General features: G+C 49.6%; 7 protein-coding genes; 3 read left to right on the top strand and 4 right to left on the bottom strand.

Annotated features, from left to right (window-relative positions):
- The first annotated feature begins 2,120 nt into the window (after positions 1-2,120).
- On the top strand, positions 2,121-3,442 carry GSTUM_00011162001 (uncharacterized protein). XM_002841747.2 has 1 exon: positions 2,121-3,442. The coding sequence occupies exon 1, from the start codon at positions 2,273-2,275 to the stop codon at positions 3,332-3,334; it is 1,062 nt and encodes a 353-aa protein (XP_002841793.1). The 5' UTR covers positions 2,121-2,272; the 3' UTR covers positions 3,335-3,442.
- A 1,518-nt stretch (positions 3,443-4,960) lies between these two features.
- On the bottom strand, positions 4,961-5,855 carry GSTUM_00011160001 (uncharacterized protein). XM_002841746.2 has 1 exon: positions 4,961-5,855. Exon 1 carries the CDS (start codon positions 5,795-5,797, stop codon positions 5,048-5,050), a length of 750 nt encoding a protein of 249 aa, XP_002841792.1. The 5' UTR covers positions 5,798-5,855; the 3' UTR covers positions 4,961-5,047.
- A 146-nt stretch (positions 5,856-6,001) lies between these two features.
- On the top strand, positions 6,002-8,261 carry GSTUM_00011159001 (uncharacterized protein). XM_002841745.2 has 3 exons: positions 6,002-6,147; positions 6,214-7,208; positions 7,286-8,261. Exons 2-3 carry the CDS (start codon positions 7,099-7,101, stop codon positions 7,920-7,922), a joined length of 747 nt encoding a protein of 248 aa, XP_002841791.1. The 5' UTR covers positions 6,002-6,147; positions 6,214-7,098; the 3' UTR covers positions 7,923-8,261.
- Positions 8,262-9,563: 1,302 nt separating this feature from the next.
- On the bottom strand, positions 9,564-10,619 carry GSTUM_00011158001 (uncharacterized protein). XM_002841744.2 has 2 exons: positions 10,244-10,619; positions 9,564-10,183 (listed from the first exon to the last, which is right to left on the bottom strand). Exons 1-2 carry the CDS (start codon positions 10,444-10,446, stop codon positions 9,733-9,735), a joined length of 654 nt encoding a protein of 217 aa, XP_002841790.1. The 5' UTR covers positions 10,447-10,619; the 3' UTR covers positions 9,564-9,732.
- Positions 10,620-10,850: 231 nt separating this feature from the next.
- On the top strand, positions 10,851-13,538 carry GSTUM_00011157001 (uncharacterized protein; the record flags this gene model as incomplete). XM_002841743.2 has 7 exons in its annotated part: positions 10,851-11,029; positions 11,120-11,143; positions 11,257-11,337; positions 11,419-12,009; positions 12,066-12,568; positions 12,665-13,087; positions 13,137-13,538. Exons 1-7 carry the CDS (start codon positions 10,906-10,908, stop codon positions 13,536-13,538), a joined length of 2,148 nt encoding a protein of 715 aa, XP_002841789.1. The 5' UTR covers positions 10,851-10,905.
- A 449-nt stretch (positions 13,539-13,987) lies between these two features.
- Positions 13,988-15,973, bottom strand: GSTUM_00011156001 (uncharacterized protein; the record flags this gene model as incomplete). XM_002841742.2 has 3 exons in its annotated part: positions 13,988-15,119; positions 15,178-15,668; positions 15,740-15,973. 3 exons carry the CDS (start codon positions 15,971-15,973, stop codon positions 14,132-14,134), a joined length of 1,713 nt encoding a protein of 570 aa, XP_002841788.1. The 3' UTR covers positions 13,988-14,131.
- Positions 15,974-16,995: 1,022 nt separating this feature from the next.
- Positions 16,996-18,875, bottom strand: GSTUM_00011155001 (uncharacterized protein; the record flags this gene model as incomplete). The annotated part of the gene is made up of 4 exons (XM_002841741.1): positions 16,996-17,568; positions 17,647-17,796; positions 17,843-18,729; positions 18,779-18,875. The coding sequence occupies 4 exons, from the start codon at positions 18,873-18,875 to the stop codon at positions 16,996-16,998; spliced, it is 1,707 nt and encodes a 568-aa protein (XP_002841787.1).
- Positions 18,876-19,581: the final 706 nt, after the last annotated feature.

Raw genomic sequence — 19,581 nt, 5'->3', positions numbered from 1 at the left:
ACGACACTGGTTACTCCGTAGACTGGAAAGGCTTTTCTAACTTTGAACTGCTGAGAAGCGATCACACCTATTTTCCCAAAACTGCGTCCATATAAAACCATATAAAATGTAGGTTTTCTCTTTTCCAATTACAAAGGGCCCAGGCCCTCACCCCCGTAGAAAGTCCATGGGATCAGCCAACTTGATCCATCATTGAATTTAATGGCTTGGCAGAATATACCTTTTGATTACGTGTTCCTGAGTCCATAAATGAGTTGTCATATCATTTCCCCCCCTCCGGTATTATTCAACCCCGCTTTGGATCTGGCGTTCTTGGTGGGTGTTTGGCACAGGGGTTTCTTCGTCATTCTGCCGGCACAATTCCTGTCTTTAGAATACCCTCAACAACTGGCGGCGGTGGAAGAAGACCATTCCTTCACCTCGACTTATTGCGAAGCCGTCAAGTGGGTTATCGATGTAACAAATCTCAAATTATATAATTATCATAGTTCGGCTCAGACTGAATCGCGACCTTGGGTCGGTCTTGCGTATTTGCAAGGGGGTGTTTCAGGAACTCCTTCACTTGCTCGGTGTGTTTTTTCTTCCTTTTCCATGAGCTGATTTGTTCTTTTGTTTAGTGCTTGGTGCGGGTGGGTTTGATCTGGCGGGTCCTAGGTGGGCCTCGTACTGCTGTTTATAGCAATGGCATGAGGGTGGAAAAACATTGCACCCGAGTGCTACTCAGTGCTGGGGCGTTGGACGGCGATTAAATTATTGCTGATGTAAACGATAAACCACGAGAGAACTAGAGCAAGCCTATTAAAGCAACAGGTTCAACACGATTCAAAACCAAATGTGTCATATCATAACACCGCAAGCAAGCCATACCCCCCCCCCCCCGAACTCAGGTAACCCTCGACTCCGCTGCCGCTTCGATTCCGCAGCCAAGTACTCGAGTACAATCCACGGAAACGCCAATCCCACCACTGCAGTACTGTGACGTACCCAACTTCAAAACCATAGACATCACTGGCGCCCCTCCCTCCCACACCACCAGCATATACCGGTTCCCCCCCCATCCGGTTTCTGTACCTCCACCCCCTCCCCCGAACAAGGGCACGTGCAGCTACAACTACAAGCGCGAGTCATGTCCAGGTGTGCCTCAAGAAGTAAAATAATAACCAGGGAAATCACGAAGTGGTAGCAAATGAGTTTTTCGACGTCGTGGGAGTCGAGGAGCCAGAACATGCCGCGAGGTGGAGCTTTGTCTAGGCGTGGTGGACCGGGAATTGGCTCCTCTCTGGGTGAACCCGGGAGGTGATGGGGGAGGAGTTGGGTGTGAGTGGAGCGTTTTGATTTCGGGTTTGGGTGAGTCTTCGTATGTGTCCGGATAAATGTGGGAAGGGGATTTGCCTGGCGCCGCTATCTGGGCAAGTGTTGGTGACGAAAGTTTGGTTTAACGTGCAGCCGGCAAAAAACTCCGATCGGGGGCTTTGCAAGAAATTTGGTGGTGTCAAAGGGCCTCAATAACTTTCTCCTGTCCCGCGAGTGGTGCTGGGAGTGTGTTGTGAGGATGGAGGAGGGGCGTTCCAGTCGGTTCCTGGAGCGAGGTTATGACATTACCCTTCTATCCTCAGGCGGCGAAGAGCAGGGTGGATGAATCATTGCTCATTGGGGGCCTACTTCATAGAGTAGATGTACGGTGTATGATTCTTTGGATACAGAAACTTTAAGGCTGCGAAACGACACAGCATCACAGATGGTCACTCGATATTGGAAATCTGGTGGCCTGATTCGAGGCTTCCCCTCGCTACGACACCAGGAATTTAGGACTTTCTTTCCAAGCGCCTGTAGTCTACCATACGGTGAGAGGGACGTATCGTACCTTCTGCGAATAACACTAGGGAGTGTTTGGCGAGCAAAGATTTGATTTTGAATTCGTCTTGGCATTTTTACATCAATTAATCTCTATTATAATCTGAATCCTGCATCATTTTACCTGTTTTTAGATATTTCAGAGCCGCCAAGACTATATAGATGTCAAAATCCTGAAAACATAATTTTGAATGGTGTGTCAAAGCATTTCTAAGATGTCGGCCAGCTGCAGCAAGGCTCCGGAGCCCCGCCTGAAGAAGAGGGGACTACCCTTCTATAAAACCATAAGCCTTCACAACTCCTTCCCTTCCTTCATCCTCCACCTCCAGCTTTCGCCTCACTGCATTTAGATGTTATAGCTCTCATTTAGAAGCCATTCCACTCCTTCCACTCCGTGCCACCGCCGCCTCAATCAAAAATGACAGAGTTTACGCCAAAACAGGTTTATCCCAACCAGTGCGTTTGCCCCACCGGCGATCAATTCATCGACTGGGTCCGCCAGGAGGTCAACTCATTCGGCGGGGGCAGCACATATCTGGATCTCGACCTATTCGGCGTGGCGGAAGACATCCTCTCCGGCTCCGCCGTCGAGAGAAACATCGTAGCATTCAACGCCGTCATCTCTTGGCGCGTGAAAGTACAGGAGGAGATTATGGCTCTGGCGAACGAGCTAGTCGAGCGGGAAATAATCCCCGAATCTGCCGTGCATTCCCCGATACAGTTGTTGCCGATTTCCCAGGAGGCGTATCAGAATCGGATGACCTTGGTTAAGCTTGTTCCCGAGTTACTGGAGAGGTTTGAAATCCCTGAATCAAAGGACGAGTTACAAATCAAATTCAATGCGCCGCTGTATTGGTTTGCGATTGTCTTGTCCAGGGCGAGGCGCGAGGCCCCGTTCAAGTGCGAGTTGAAGAAGGTGATGGGAGCCCTTGTAGATCTCGGGATAGCGAAAGTGCCGGAGGGATGGGAGAAAGATGAGTGGATTTCAAAGATGACGGTGGATACAGAGTTGAAGGAGGAGACGCTGTACCTCGGTGAGGACGAGATCACTAAACGCTTGACAAAGCTGAAACCATACCTTGGGTGGAGGTTGCCGCCGTACAACGTTTTCAAAGCCGCTGAGAATACCAAGGCGGAGGCGGATTCGGAGGCTGTGGTGGTTGTGACAAAAGACCTGGACGGCGGTGAGGAGCCTGCGGATCTGGCGGTGGGGTTTGCTGATATTGAGGATGTATCAGAGGGGGCGGGAGGAGGAGCGGGAGAAGGAGCGGGAGAAGGGGCGGGAGGAGGAACGGGAACAAGAGGTATACTGCGAGATATCGTGCTAGTTATTACCCTGAGCGTTCTCTACATCATGCTTAGCGGGGTTGAGATGCCGTTGGCTTTCCGGCAGGGAATCGAGAGGATGGCGGGCAGGGTGCGGTATTGGACAGACTCAATTGGGGAGGAGATATTGATGTTGGCATCGTCACCAGAGTAGATGCGTTTCTCATTCCATTCCCAATTCTATTGTATGCTGTTTTTCATGTTTGGGGTGTTGGTGTGGATTCATATGTGTAGAGTTTGGCATTAATCCGATCCTTTTTAATTTTTGAGGTGCGCTATTAGGCATGTTGTCTCTGGAGGCGCCGCTAGCGATAAAATCATACCGTTATTACCCCACCCGCTCGTGGAATCGTAGCATCAGTATGCTGTTCTGAAGGAGTGTAACACATGAAAAGATATTGAAAATCGCCTGGGAATATCATAGGTTGGAAAGCTTTCGATATCGTTCACTCCCCCTATCAGTCAGTCGATCTCTGGCAGATTCAGCTACCCTACCCCAGCAAAACCAAGTTATATAAAGCTACGAAGATATGATACCGTACTGGCACACTGATAAGTAAGGTTAATTTGTGTTCACACCCTATCACTCTCTTAAGCCAACCTGTTCCGGCATGACCCGCCCTCATCGTGCTCGAGGTCCTGATGCCGTCGGCGGGTTGGATGAAGTCTTTGTTGACTTGACCATCCATCCTCACGAGCTTGTGTAGAACGAGCCTGCAAGTCAGGTAATCCAGGACCGAGAATCCCCTAGACACCGCTATATGATACCCCCTCGGAAATGTTGCCGACGGCCACCGGCCAAAACGTTCATGTTTCTCCACCCTACGTCCTTCTTCAGGGTTACTACGTGCCCGCAGAGAGGGAGGGGCAGGTGAGGTGAGGGGGAAACAAGGATTCAATGCCTAATTTCTGGTATCATACCAACTAGTCTCTGGTTCCTCCTCCACCGCCCCCCTCTGAGGGCATGTGGTATTATTATTATACCGTTGGGCCATTCTGTCATAGCTCCCATATTCGCTAGATTGGGGGCGGGGGGGGGGCAATGTAAAATGGATAGAATAGGCTGGGGTATTGTAAGGAGGGTGGGGATCAGGAGTTCCGGGAGCATTGTCTGGCGGGGATAAATGGGTTAAAGTGAGGCCTTTTCGGATGAGATTTCTCGGCTAGTGGGCCGGAGGAGGTGACAAGCAAGAAAAATTATAGACATTGGCCACCGATAATCAATTACAAGATTTCTAAGTGTTCAGAGAAACAACAGTATCCGGTATATTAGTAATAGGAAAATATGCTGTGCAAGACGGGACCTAGAAGCAGGTCGCGGATAACACATCTACGGCCAAAGGCGCTTAGGTAGCTTGAAATAATAATAAATGTACAACAGAGGAGTGCCACACTATTCACGACTTACAATAACCCTGTTCGGGGTATTGTGCCCGGCCTTACAGTCAGACATCACGAGTCTCATAACCATGCAAGGAAGAAATCTTGTGAGGGACCAAGGATCGAGTGATGTCCTGTGAATGTACAAGTGAGTTACGGGAAGGGATTGATCTTGAGGTTTGCGTGGTTTTCGTGGCCTATCTCAAAATGATTGAGCCTGCAGTTATTGGATCTGGCTGAGGTGTATCAGGAACTCTGACTGGGGGTCCGGAGGAGAAACGGGCGCCGGTGTGGCCGGTAGGTATCCAAAATAGTGGCTTGATAGGTTGAAGCCCAATCCCGTTTAGTGCAGGATCTCGAGCTTGTGGAAGTAGGAAAACGTAGAAATCACAAACGCCCATGCTTAAGAATCCGAGGACATAATAGTGTATATACAACGCAAGTCTATCCCACATAGTCAACCCAAACCACCGCTACTTGCACCCAATCACCGTTTTCCCTTCTTTTTATCCTTCTTTTCCTTTTTCTCCTTTTTCTCCACAGCACCCCCACCCGGCCCGCCAGCATCCATGCCCATGTCCTTCATCATCTCCTTAAATATATCATCACTCACGCCCCCGCCACTCAAGGCTGCTGAATGGGTCGGCAAAATCGTGCCCACCTTCCACCCCCTGGGAACAGCAGGAGGCTCCGGCAGCTTCCCGTCAGTTGGGAAATTCGGAATCCTAAGCCTCAAGGGATCCTCGGGTCTCGTTGGGTTCGCCTTCAGAAACTCTCCGATGGTCCTAAGCAGCAAGAACTTGTTCTTGATGTTCCCAGTTGGTTTCCCATCCGCTTTAAACAGTACCCTTACACGGCCCGGGTTTGCCCAGTCTTTTGGATGTGTCTTTCCGGGTTCGAATACGGTCTTTAGAGACAGGTATGCACATGCATCGACGATGTTGCGGGCGAGTGGATTGGGAATTGCGTGGGTTTTATTTACACGGCGGCCTTCGGCGCGGGACCGGGTGCTATCGAAGTATATAGGGTAGAGGCATTGGTAGGTCTTATAGGAGCTCTCGTCCGTAGAGACATATTGGGTTTGGGGGTGGCTGGGTCTTTGTATTCCATGGGGGATTGCGGTCGGATCCATTAGAGTTGGGTTCGCGGCTGCAGCTGCACGGGGGTCAAAGAGGGAGATGTCCATTTCTTCGGGGTCGGAGTCTTCGACTTCTTCGATTCGGACATTTCGTGACATTTCTTTTCGTGTGCGGTTTTGAGCTGACTTGGTTTGGGAGGGTGAGGATGGAGTTTCTGGTAACCGTGGATGAAAGATTGTGGGGGGTAGAAGAGACTCTGGCGGATGGGGTAACATACGATAGTCTGAATAAAGCTTGGCGTGCTTTCACCGGCGGATCTGATGGTCAATTAGGGACATCATTTTCAACTTGGAAAGCTTCCACTAAATTTATCCTACAAACTATCATACGACGAAATACTATTCCACACTACCACCGAGTCACTGAAAAGCAAACCATCATGAACGCCGAGGAAAAGGACCTCCAGATAAACCCCGTTGTCCCCGAAAATGTCATTCACAACACGAAGGTTTGCCTATCTTCCCCTTTTCACCTTCGCTTTCTGAGCTTCCTTTACTAACTAAGCTCCCACCAGACAATCGCTGACATCCGCTCCCTCACCTCCTCCATATTCGGCATCGCTGCCGGTATCCTAGGCTTAGAATCCTACTCAGGCTTCATCTTCTACCTCCTCGGCTCCTCCATCGTCTCGGTACTGATGGTAGTCTTCATCGCGGGCGGGAAGCCACAAAACTACTTCCGGAGTGCGAGTGAGATATGGACATCAGAAGTGTTCAGCGGGAGTAGCCTTTCGTCGTTCATTTTGACTTGGACACTCTTTTTCGGACTGTTACGAGCTTAGAGGAAGGAAAATGAATCTGGAAATAGAAAAGGGGATAGAATGGCATTGAAGGTTTCCTTTCCGAATGCTTATTTGGGGAACTGGCGTCGTGACGGATTGCTAAAGGTTGGGAGATTGTAATTCTACTACGATACTTTTTCCTTAGGTGATTTTTACCTGCTTTGGGGGGGGGGATAAGGGTGTACGCTCAATACCATGTAGTGCTTTCGGTTTTTAACAATGCAATGCTGTCAGAAAAGCTGGCCTTGCAGCGGTTTGAATTCTTACGATACAACTGGTTATCAGTATCAAGGTATTGAATTGCACTTTCATGATACCACAATATTATTATTTAAGCGCTCTCATAAATCTCTGCGCCTTGCACCAAGCTCTGAAAGGACATCATTTTCTTATCTCACCATGAAGTCAGAGGGTTGCATATGACACCTGTAAAATCGCTCAAGGGACCTTGGCAATCCAGATGAGATTGATAAGATCTGATAAGATACCTTTCCTCTAATCGATCAACACTCGGGCGGGCCCCAAACTCCAACTCACCCGCAACCAGCACACCAAACCCAACACTTTTTTTCCAGTTCCACCTTAGAATCGTACAAATACCCTCTAAGCCATCAAACCATGTCCGCAGCCTCTCCGCTCGCCACTACTACCGCCCCAATAAAGGTTGACCGTCGGCGCACGACCCCCTTCCTGCTTAAGCTCTTCTACAGACAGGGCGGCTTCCACCGGTTTGATTATCCCCCAATCTTCCCTCTCCCAAACACAATCCAGCTAACCGGAGGGGGGAAAAAATGCTATAAAACAGCCTAGATGACTTCCGTGCACACTCCCAGCCCCGCGAGCATGTTACAATTTACACCTGGCGCGATTGCACCCTCAACGAACTAAGCATGCTCCTCTCGCATGCGCTGCCAAACGTCTGTCCGCCCCGTTCCCGCTGCGGCTTCCGTCTCATCTTTGCGGACACGCGGTACAACGCGACGCGCTACACATCAAAGGACCTGGGCGCAGTGGTGCCGAACGGCGACGCGGTTTTGGATAATGTTGGTCGAAAAACGCTCAGCGAGGTCTCGTTTGTCGTAGGGGATTGGATCGACGTATGTATTTACCCCGAGGGCCATGGCGGGGTTGGAGCTACGGGGAATGGCAGGGGCGGGTTTGGAGGCGGAAGGGGCGGGGTCTTAGGTGGGCCGCGGGAGAATGGATTTGGTGGGTTTAGGGTCCGTGGAGGTGCGCGTGGGGCTGTCATGGGGGGGGTTAGTGTTCCGAGTGGCGAGTGGAGGAGGGGTGAGAGGGTTGAGGATAATGTTCCATTGCAGGAAGGGGGCGGCGGTGGTGGTGGCGGGAGGAGGGACACTGTTACCGTGGGTAGAGGTAGTGGCGGGTACGGTAGACGTGGCGGCGGAGGGGGAGGAGGTAGAGATCGCAGGTATAGGGATTAGTCAACGAAGGCACTATCACAAGTGGCCCCGGCTTGGTCGAGGCCACTGTATTTCTAAGGGATGCTTTCCCTCCCCCTCCTCACCTATCCTCCTTCTCTTTTCTAACCGTTTTATTGTAAAGTAGAGCCATAGCTACTGGGTTGGGTTGCGGTGCCTTTTTTTCCTATATATCTTTCTTTCTTACGTCTCGAAATTGAGCTTTTGGGGTGGACTTGTTTATCGCCTTCTGCTGGTATGATATTGTACGTTATCCTTCTGTCATAGGGACTCAGCACGTAGCTCTAGATATTTAACGATAGCTACCGTACTGTACAAGTAGAATCCCCAAGATTACAATCCAGCATCCCGAGAATGTGAGAGGGAATCCTACGAGTATAGTCTCCCGTGGTCCGGTACCGTGCCCACATTCCTACTATACAAGCCATCAGTGGGATTCTGATTCCAATATCAGAATTTACTAATAGCCTCACTGCAAATCCTATTAGCACTGTAGAATCAATAATTATAGTAATTATATCCCTCATCCCTCATACATCCCAACCTAAAGTTTCAACCCGCCCAACTACCACTACAGGTATGTTATAAACGCTTCCTCCCAGCCATAACCGCATACCTCCGAGGAAAACCATCACAACACAACATAATATCATACAATCAAACCCAACAAAGGGCAAAGTTTCTCTTCCCCATTACCTAATCCCCACGCGTAACGTAACTCACGTGCTCCGCCAAGCCACTGCGCGTCAACCAAAGTCTTCCTCCCCTTCCCCACCACTCACTAACAAAACACCAAGAATCCAGATCTCCCCCGTCCAACAAAGACACTAAACCCTCACCCGGAGAACCAAAAGAACACATCCACATCCACAGAATACCAAAACACAATCCATACTATAAACAAGAACTCGAGAATGACCCTCTACGGCTGCTCCCGGGAAGTCTACCACCCTCTAAGCTCCCGCGCAGAGCCCACCGCAATCCTATTCTACGAATCCAGTGACGACGACGATGAGGACCTGGTCGGCTTGGTCGGGAATAAGACCCCACCAGCAGTTTCCCCGAAGTCGTCGCCGAAGAAAACAGTTAGTGGCACCGGCACTGCTGCTCCACTGGTTGTGGAGATGAACGGGAATGCGCAGGTGCAGGAGGGGGGGGAAGTGACAACGTCCGGGAATGGTAATAAGAAGGAATTGGGGGGTGGATTGGCTGCGGCGCCGAGCATTGGTAGGAAGCGAATTGGTATGGGACTAGGAGGGCTTGGAACGGTGGTTAGGCCTGAGAATACGTTTGGGGATCGGAGTCCTTTTCGGAAGGGTAAGGGTAAGGAGAGGGGGAGTGATGTTCGGGGTGGGGGGCAGAAGGAGGGTGCGGGGAACGTGGACGATGAGGAAGAGGAAGAGGAGGTGGAGAGGAAGGTGAGAATTCCTGGGAGTTTTGATTTTGATGATTAGACGGGTGGGGGATGCGATGATATAATGAGAGTTAATTGCTTGTTGTACTGTACTGTACCGTAGATCTTGGTGTTGGAGTTTTTTAATTTTTTTCTCGTGGGCTTTGGGTTGGGAGGTTTGGTGCCAGCGTACGGCGATGTCGTGCTGTATGATATGATATGATGAGTACTGTTTTAAGGATTCACGGCGGTCAAAAAAAAGAATATATATCATTAGCGGTTCGTTGGGGCCGAAGTTGAAAAAATGGGGAAACAAGACAAAGAAAAGGTTGTCTAGGACCGGGCTTAACCTATCGTGTCCTAACTATTAATACAATTCACCCCTACTATAGCCCTCTCCCCTATCTCTCCACCTCCATCCTAAACCTCCGTCAAGTGAGTAACAAGCCCGGACAATATCGCGATCCTCATGTCATTGCCCTCAGCATCAGTATCCATCCCCCCTTCCTCGACCTCCACAGGCGCCGGCTTCAAAAGCCCACTCTCATCCAGCAACCACCCCCTCTGTGCGATGTACTCCAGCAACCCGGTTTCGTCGCCCTTAAAGCCCAAGTAAACGGCTGCGTGAACGGGAGAAATGCTCGAGTATGCCTTCGACAACAGCAACACCGTCTTCTGTCGATAATAGTCCTTGAAGCGGACGACGAGAGGGCTGACGTGCTCGGACCAGGGAGCGGAATCGATGACGGTGTAGATCTCAGCGTAGTTCCTGGTGTAGAGAAAGCGAAGGAGTGTGTATGTGCTAATCAGCAGTGGGTCGGATTGGAGCGCTGGCATGGGGATACGCTTGCTGAGGAAGCGTGCTTCATTTCTGATTATGGGGAGCTTTTTGTTAGCTTTTGTTAGCGGTGGGGAAGTGGGGAGGGGTTACAAGTCATCGCAAAGGAAAAGGGCGAAGAAGTAGATGCCGTAAAAGTTTGATAGAAGGATGGCAGAGTCTGATGAGAAGGGAGTCAAAGCTGCTTCTGTTTCTAGATCTGCGAGTATCTCAACAATGGTTGAGGGTGCCTCAGAGGATGCGAGGATAGAGATGTAGGCTAGGGAGAACTTTTGAGCATCCTTTTCCGCAGACATGGTTCTGGATGGCTTTTGTTAAGTGCGGGTGGAGGAAGTTGTCTGCTGGGCTTGAAGGAAACCTATGATGGAGCTCGGTTTGTTGCTCGACTTTGTTTCTATAATACGGTATTATGGTTATGGTAGGGGGAGATTGTTGTAGGACCCTCCTGCCCAACTGTCGACAAGCTTAGTGGGGCAGCAAGCAAGAGGCAAGAGAACCCAGGAACTAGTTACTTACAGCCAACGAGTGTGGGTTGAGGCTCCCTTGGCACACCACGTGATACAGAGGACACTTTCTCATGACAGTGTGTACACTAGGAGACAGCGTACTCGCCATACCGGCGCATTCGAAGAGGCCAACTTACAACGGGGGCCCAAAAGTTCCCAGATACCGTAGTCAAGCACGGCTCGCTAGGCAATTCCACGAATAACAAGCGACAAATCCTCCCCTTTCAACTCCACCACTTTTCCTCAACCATGTCGTCCATTGAGGCACTCCTCAAGGACGAGTCTACAAGAAATATCCGTAGACTGCTGAAGGCTGTTATTCTCCTTACTATTGCTGGTGCTGCCGTTTCGAGTCGGTTGTTTTCTGTTATACGTAAGCTTTTATCTGATAAAACCCCCTTTGTCTTGGAGATTGTGTCTCTCACACGTTTGGATTGGAGAGCTGGTGCTAATTATGGTTTAGGATTTGAAAGCATTATCCACGAATGTAGGAATCTCCTCCCCCCGCAGTTTGATCGAGACAATTGGATCTCGGAGGGCTATCGTTTTTGGTAGTAGTGACTGGTGATATGGGGGTTTGGAAAGCTGACGATGCTATAGTTGATCCATGGTTTAACTTCCGTGCCTCTAAATACCTCGTCAAGAACGGGTTTTACAATTTCTGGGACTGGTTTGATGATCGTATGCTCCCTATTCTTTATACAACATTCGGCTTGCTGCACTTCACCTTTGTGCGGATTTCTAACTTGAACGTGCTTTTAGGAACATGGCATCCGCTCGGTCGTGTTACTGGAGGAACTCTCTATCCAGGTCTCATGGTGACCTCCGGTGCAATTTACCATATTCTCCGTATGCTCTCTATGCCAGTCGACATTCGGAATATCTGCGTTCTCCTCGCCCCGGCATTCTCTGGCCTCACGGCCCTCGCAACATACCTCTTTACCAAGGAGATGAAGGATGAATCTGCAGGTTTACTCGCTGCGGCATTCATTGGTATTGCACCCGGTTATATTTCTCGTTCTGTTGCGGGTTCATACGATAACGAGGCAATTGCTATCTTCCTGCTGATGTTCACCTTCTACCTCTGGATCAAAGCGTTGAAGGATGGGAGTGCCTTCTGGGGTGCTCTGTGTGCCTTGTTTTACTTTTACATGGTTGCTGCCTGGGGTGGATATGTTTTCATTACGAACATGATACCTCTGCACGCATTTGTGCTGGTCTTGATGGGCAGATACTCGTCGAGGTTGTACGTCGCATACACAAGTTGGTTTGCTCTCGGGACGTTGGGCAGCATGCAGGTCCCGTTCGTCGGTTTCTTGCCTATCAGATCTTCTGAGCATATGGCTGCACTTGGTATGAGCTTCCGAATATCTTATTTCTGGCCTAGCAATTAGCTAATGCATATGTAGGTGTTTTCGGACTTCTCCAACTTGTCGGATTCGTCGAATTCGTCCGATACCAGGTTCCATCTCGCCAGTTTAAGACATTGCTCAAGGCTTTGATCTTTATCGTCTTTGCGTTGTCTTCTGCTGTGCTTGTGCTTCTCACACTTTCTGGAGTTATTGCACCCTGGTCTGGTCGTTTCTATTCACTTTGGGACACAGGATACGCCAAGATCCACATTCCTATCATTGCATCCGTCTCGGAGCATCAGCCTACCGCATGGCCTGCTTTCTTTTTTGACTTGGAGATGCTCATTTGGCTATTCCCTGCCGGTATCTACATGTGTTTCAGCACTCTTCAAGACCAACATGTCTTTGTTATCATCTATGGTATCATGGCCAGCTACTTTGCCGGTGTGATGGTTCGTTTGATGTTAACCTTGACTCCTGTCGTCTGTGTTTCCGCCGCCATTGCTCTGTCAAATATCCTGGATGTTTATCTTTCAATCAAGACCCCTGCGGCTCCCGCAGTGGGTGCCCAAAGTGTTGATGAGAGGAAGGAGAAGAAACCTCGTGTCAACATTCTCAGCGCTAGCAAAGACTCCATTGTTGGAATTTACTCCAAGGCTTCCAGCATTGCTGTTATTGCTGCCTTCAGCATTTATCTCTTTGTTTTTGTTCTTCATTGCACTTGGGTTACTTCCAACGCTTACTCCTCGCCATCCGTCGTCCTAGCATCTAGATTGCCAGACGGATCGCAACATATCATTGATGATTACCGTGAAGCTTACTACTGGCTCAGGAAGAACACTCCAGACGATGCCAAGATTATGAGTTGGTGGGATTACGGATACCAGATCGGTGGTATGGCTGACCGTACCACTTTGGTTGACAACAACACTTGGAACAATACCCATATTGCTACCGTTGGTAAAGCCATGAGCTCCCGTGAGGAAGTTGCATATCCTATCTTGAGGCAGCACGACGTTGACTATGTTCTCGTTATTTTTGGTGGTCTTTTGGGATACTCTGGCGATGATATCAACAAGGTACTATTCTCCCCTTTCCCACCCAACCAAACCACGCTAACATACCTAGTTCCTATGGATGATCCGTATCGCAGAAGGCGTCTGGCCTGACGAAGTTAAAGAGCGCGACTTTTTTACCCCCCGCGGAGAATACCGTGTCGACGACGGTGCCACTGATACCATGAAGAACTCCATAATGTACAAGATGTCATACTACAACTACCAATCCCTATTCCCCGCTGGCCAAGCCCAGGACCGCGTCCGAAACGCAAAGCTCCCAGCTGTTGGCCCGACTCTGAGCATCTTGGACGAAGCTTTCACCAGCGAGAACTGGATTGTGAGAATCTACAAGGTCAAGGATTTGGACAACCTTGGTCGCGACCATGTTTCTGCTGCCGCCTTCGATGCGGGTAAGAAGAAGAGTAAAAGGACGAAGGTTGGCAAGGCGCAGAGGAAGTTGAGGGTTGTTTAGAATTTTTCTTGCGTTGTTTTTGTTGTGATTTTGTTAGGTTTTTCCTTTTGACTATATCGGCTCGGGATGGAGTAGGATGGAATGGAACTGGATATCTACTTGAATTGTAGCACCATCTTTTTTTTTTTTTTTTGAAACTCTTGTTCTAACTCTCCATTATGGTTAGATGGTGTGGATGGGGGTGAAAAAAATAAAAATAAAAGTTGGGTGTTGGTTGGTGGTTGTAAGATTATGATTGTGGGGGAGTGAAAGTGGGAGTGTCATCATACCAAAATAGGAACAAATTCAAGGGCAGTTTTGATCATATTTTATCACTCGGTTGAGAGTTTCGCTGCGAGGGAAGAGAACGAAGATGTGACGGGAAAAACAACTTTTGTTCAGCAATTGCTACAAGAAACCCTATTGCCTTGCGCACCTAAGCCACTCCGTCACACGGTATGATATAAGAGCCCAACTTGGTATCCATTATAGTGGAAGGGAAAAAGAATATGAAAGAAAAAAGCAGCATGTAAGATACAAGACTCTCCCACAATGACCCTGCACACTACCCCCCAGTAAAAACCCAATCTAACGGCGGGCGGAAAGGTTGCAATCTACTTCTTCGAAGTCTTGACCTTCTTCTTTGCGGGACCATCCTCACGAACCTCGACCTCCACGTCCCTCATCTCCTCATCCTCATCTTCGTCCTCCTCCCCACCGGGTCCATCCTCATCATCACTTCCGCCAGAGCTCTCATGCGCGCTATCATACTCCTCGGCAACGTCACTCTCGCTCTCGGCCTGGAAGTCCTCGTCAACACTCTCCTCGTCCTCGTCGGCGGAGCCCCTCGCGGCAGCAACGTCGTCATCGTCGTCCATGTCCTGGTCCTTGAGAGCCTGAGCGAGGAGCGCGCTAGAGTCGTCGACGAGGTCATTCTTAATGCGCAGGTTCTTGCTCTTGAAGAAGTCTTCCAGCGAGGACTGCTCCTCACGGTTGATGTTGTTGAATTGATACTCACCGCCGCCCTCGGACGACTTGAGCGAGACTGTCACGTCGAATGTTCTCGAGGCGGAGACACTACCTCCTACTCGTGACATGGTGATGTGTGCAATCTTGTCAAAGGTAATGAATACCGCGGGCTTCGGAACAAAGATGAAGGCCTTGTCTAGGCAAAAGAGGTGGCCTTCGTTGGCTTTCAAGGAGCACTTCACGCCGGATTGTTGGTGGTGGGAGGAAAAGTCCCTGCTTGGTGTGATTATGCGCTTGCCGGTTAGGCCTTTGAAGATCTGCGAGACGACTTGGTGCGCGGGGTTTTCGTAGTGCATCTGTAGCTTGCCCGCGTACCTCTCGTTGAGGAGGTCTTCGGTTATGTTCAGGTCGAATTCCATGTCTTCCTCACGCTTGAATTGCATTACCAGGAAGGGGTATTTGGTCTGACCCTGGCGGAGGGGTGGGTCTAGGCCTATCACTATCATGTTATGCACGTCGTCCGGCTTTGGCAGGAGAAAGAACTTTTTGACGTTCTCGAATTGGATCTTGTAGTCATAGGTTTTCCCGCGCAGGCGGAAGGATGACTCGTACATGTCTATGTCGTAACGACCTCTGCAAGGCTATTATTAGTATCGGTGGGGTGAGAAGTGAGGTGGGTGGGGGGACAAACCGAGGAGTAAGAAATAAGATATCCAAAAACGTAGCATAGGTATCTCCCGCCACCTCTCCGATATCGGCCTTCTCTTTAAGTGTATCATAAAACAGATTCGCAGCACTCATCTCCTTCTCTTCGCCTTCAGCATCGCTACCGGCCTCTTCATCCCCCTTCTTTACGGTCCCCGGAACATAGAACCTCATCTCAACAAGCTGGTCCAGTTGCGCCGCAGCTTTCTTCTTCTTCTTATTCCCAGCCTCGTTCGTTCCGCCGCCGCCCGCATCAGCGGTAGCGAACTCGACCGCGACCTCATTCTTCCCGGCAAGATTCGAATTCGACACTTCGGCGAAGGGGATCTCGAAAGCGGGCTTGTTGGCAACATTAAAGTACAATTCTGACTTTGAAAACTCGGCCTTGCCCCAGTTCCAGCCCTTCAGCGCGTGCTCGCGGTGCTCGAGGTTGACCTTGTAGTATGCTTTTAAGCATTCCTTGACCCTATCTAGGTCCTAGTGTGGCAGTTTAGCCACCGTGTTAGTATGTATTTGGAATAGGGATGGACGGAGTAGATGTAACTTACATCAAGCTCAAACCCATCCAACTGCACAATCCCCATGGTTCGTGTGAAAAGTTTCAATTCGTACCCGCGCGCCGCACGGCTCCACTGTGCCGTACTTAGCTCTGTATTTGCCATCTTCCAGATCTCGCCGGTGGTCGGACGCCAGCCCATTCCGCTCGGGGCGAAGCGGAAACGACCCGGTGTACGGGAGAGGTCGAGGAAGATATTTTCGAAGGTCTCGATGTCTGACGGCATTTTGATTTGAGGGCGGTATTTTTTTCCCTCTTATCCTTTTTTTTTCACCCTGGGTGTGTGTGCGTGGCTTTGATGGGAGAAGGGAAGGGAGGAGGTGTTGGAGGAGAGATGGTGGAAAAGAAAGGTACTGTACACCGTATACTGTATTATTGAGTGAAAGTTTGGTAAGACGCGAAGGCAGGAAAGCGCAGGGGTTGGTGGTCATGCCAAGCCGGGGTCCGTTTTAGGTTCATGTGCCTTGGAGAGAGGGTGGAACATGAGGATAAAGACAGGAGTGAGGGAGGGTAAGTTATTCTACTCGTACTCGGAGGGTCTAACACGAGTAGAAGAATCGGACACGGGACACAGGATATGAGGATTAAATATCAAAGAATTGATTTGGATTTGTAACTTGAGCTGGTTCGGTTCCCTTCCTTCTGGTCCCACAGCCAAAGCAGAATACCAGTATCTGGATCACTCGTTCATGGTTGTGCCCATAGCCCTTACCCCACCTTTCTCTTGCGGCCAAGGTGTTAAAGGTAGAAAGACGAACTCCTTTTATTAATGGGAGGCTATGGTACGAGTACTATGGTTTTTAAATTTATGCGAATAAATAGGTTAATGCTTATCCGTAATTTATTATACCCACTCATACCATGCGCTAACCTAGAGAATGTCCGATTGCTTGCTTTAGGAATGCTGAGACACCACTCGGTAGTCACACTTGTGGGTATTTTGTTACGCCCCGAAGCATTCGAGTACCTACCTCAGCATCAGGCTCTTGTGGTTATCACTCACACGGCCTGCAAGCTTACCATGATGCCAAATATAACGGTTGCGAGAGTAGCTGGCTTGGACCATAGCCTATCCTCGCCGACCTTCTGGAGGAAAATATTTTTGAGTTTTAGCAAAGAGCCAAAATCAGTGCCAACAGAGGGGCTAGTAGTGCAGATCATCTGCCCTAAACTGTACAAGACCACTGATTGATTGAGCAAACCCACACTATCCAGCCATTGGAGACGGAGTACAGTACGGTAAGCCCGTCAGCTGGAGCAACTGCACTGCATACCAACCTCCAACTTTGGCACATCCCCACACCACCTCTCAGCATCCTTCACCCCCTCCCATCGATCGGCAAATGGGTTCTCAACCAGCTTTATCACATCCCCCAACACACCCCTCTCACCCTTCTGCTCTACTCTCTGAATGATCTCTTCAAGAACCCAATTCTTCGGAATGAACTTTGGATTAACTTTTTTCATCCTCTCCATTCTCTTTGCATCCTCCTTTTCCTCTAGTCGCTCCGCGTAGAGCTTTAACCACTTGAGTATTTTCTCCGGCCCCTTCTGTACAGTCGTGAGCACAGCCTTCGGCATAAGCCCCTCTGCCGCAGTCAATTGGGCTTCCTCATCACTCTCCATAAGTTCAAAAATTGGCAATTCGGAAAGGCGTCTAAAGAAGTGGCCAAAGTCGACATGTGCGTCCTCGAGGATATCTAGTAGCGGGGAGTAAACATCATCCATATCTGTCTCCCGAAGCCCGGTAAATCCAAGGCGTGTTGCCATGAGTTGTTTGTATTCCGCTAAGAAAATAGATTTGTATTCTTCGCCGACTTCCTCAATGATCTTGTCTGCGCGTATGACCAGAGCTTCTGCGTCTGCTTCAGAGGTGAGGCCATCGTTTATGAAGGTCACTGAGTCGAGCATTTCGGGGGTTGCAGCGAAGAGCTCGGCGAGGTCTTCTGCTAGGCGGACGAGGTTCCACCAGATTATTGTTGGCTGATTCTTGTAGCAGTAGCGGAGCGTGTGGTCGTCGTGATTCGGTGTGAATTTGGGGTTGAAGCTCTATATTTTTAGCGATCGAGGGAGAGATTTTAGAGGGGGTACATACATCCATGAAAGAGAACGGTCCAAAATCAAGACTTAACCCCATGATGCTCGTATTATCAGTGTTCAAAACACCGTTCATAAAGCCGTATGCCTGCCATTTCGCTACCGTCAAGGCATTTCTTCGAACAATCTCCCTGTACATATCTTCGTACCTATTTCTAACTCCATCCCCGCGCACCCCGCTTGACCCGTCTTCACCATCTACCCTCTCCTTCGTTTTCAAAACCTCCTCCCGGACATAATCTGACAGAAGCCTCAAATTTTTTCTATCCCCCCTTGCTCTCAGAAGGTCAAAGGTCCCAATACGAATCCAGCTCTCAGCAAAGCGGCATACGATTGCGCAAGTCTCGATGTTCTCCCGAATGGCCTGATTGCCAGGCAAGAGTGTCAAACTTAGCGCCCGTGTGCTCGGAATACCGATCGAATATAGGTACTCCGATACAATAAACTCTCTGATACTGCTCCTCAGCACTGCCTTTCCGTCTGCGAATCTAGAATACGGTGTTTGCCCTGCTCCTTTGAGTTGAAGCTCGTATCGAATTTTGGTTTCTGGATTCGTAGCTTCGAAGAGCGAGATTGCTCGGCCGTCGCCCAACTGACCTGCCCACTGCCCGAATTGCCAGCCGCCGTAACATTGTGCCCATGGGTACGATATATCCTCGAAGCCGCCATTCCCAGAGACTAATCTGAGGAACTCTGGTTTTGTAGGTTCCGTGGAAGCGAGACCAATAGAACGGAGTGCCAGCGGTGATACGGCCAGGAGCTCGGGATTATCTTCTACCGGGTCGGGACGAACATATGTGTATAATGCAGCTTTTACCATGCGCGGACCGAGCTGTGAGCGGGTTGCTCCTGCAGAGGATTCAGGGGTCGGGAATTGCGCATCGGCTAGAGGAGGGTTAGTTCTGGGGGTTGACAGAAAGAGTAGGGAGGTTACGTGGGAGCTTTGTGGTGAAGACATTTGATTTTGGAAGATCTTGGAGGGTCACGCCGGTTGATTCTGAGCGGGACATGGCCAGGGAGCTGCGGGGCATTACCGTAGATAGTGTAGGTCTTATGCAGCGACTTATGCCAGAGGTAAGCATGGGCTTGCGGATTGAGGCTTGTGGTTAGCAGGGAGGAAAGAGGAACTCGAGTACTCGTAGAGAGGGGAGGGGGAGATGGGAGAGAGGGAATATTAGGTTAAGTTAGTGTGAAGGGTCAAGGCAGGCGAAATATCCGGGATTGCGCAGGTATGCGCTTGGCTGTCGTCACACTGGGGCTCTGATACCGGTAGATATTGGGGTCTTCTTTGATTGGGCATCGTTCGGTTGTTTAACAGGAGTGGGTGTGGGGGGTGACTTTGGGTAATGTATTACCAAGGGAGGGGGCTTAGAAAGTCGCTTTACTGAAGAAAAGATTGCCATTCAGTATTATTCGTGTCATAAATAAGGTCTTCTACAAGCACTAAGGAGAGGTTTGTAGCGGGCGGGCAGTCAGCTTCACGAGTGACTGCCAGTGATTTGACATAGGAAGTCAGGGTGTTGGAATTTATTAGTCACAGCTTCTATCACTATGGTACCATTTATCATCATGAATGATACCCTGTGAGTACTTATGATACTTCCTTTGCTTTGCTCTCTTTTGTGATACCCCTAACTGGGGGGAGATTTGATTAATTTTGCAACTATGATAATTATTATGATAATATTGTGATACTCGTGCTGAGAAAAAGTCTCCGGGCAGGTACGCCAAGACCGA

The sequence above is a fragment of the Tuber melanosporum genome (genome assembly GCF_000151645.1).
Source record: "Tuber melanosporum whole genome shotgun sequence assembly, scaffold_8, strain Mel28".
NCBI lineage: Eukaryota > Fungi > Ascomycota > Pezizomycetes > Pezizales > Tuberaceae > Tuber > Tuber melanosporum.
The sequence above is the reverse complement of the archived record's forward strand: the minus strand, read 5'-3'. Positions and strand labels throughout refer to the sequence as shown.

Excerpts from the sequence above, each read along its gene's own strand:
- GSTUM_00011162001 (XM_002841747.2), top strand. The coding sequence starts at position 2,273 with ATGACAGAGTTTACGCCAAAACAGGTTTATCCCAACCAGTGCGTTTGC.
- GSTUM_00011160001 (XM_002841746.2), bottom strand. The coding sequence starts at position 5,797 with ATGTCACGAAATGTCCGAATCGAAGAAGTCGAAGACTCCGACCCCGAA.
- GSTUM_00011159001 (XM_002841745.2), top strand. The coding sequence starts at position 7,099 with ATGTCCGCAGCCTCTCCGCTCGCCACTACTACCGCCCCAATAAAGGTT. Across the intron at positions 7,209-7,285 it reads AGACAGGGCGGCTTCCACCG|CCTAGATGACTTCCGTGCAC; the intron begins GTTTGATTATCC and ends GCTATAAAACAG.
- GSTUM_00011158001 (XM_002841744.2), bottom strand. The coding sequence starts at position 10,446 with ATGTCTGCGGAAAAGGATGCTCAAAAGTTCTCCCTAGCCTACATCTCT. Across the intron at positions 10,184-10,243 it reads CTTTTCCTTTGCGATGACTT|AAATGAAGCACGCTTCCTCA; the intron begins GTAACCCCTCCC and ends CCCCATAATCAG.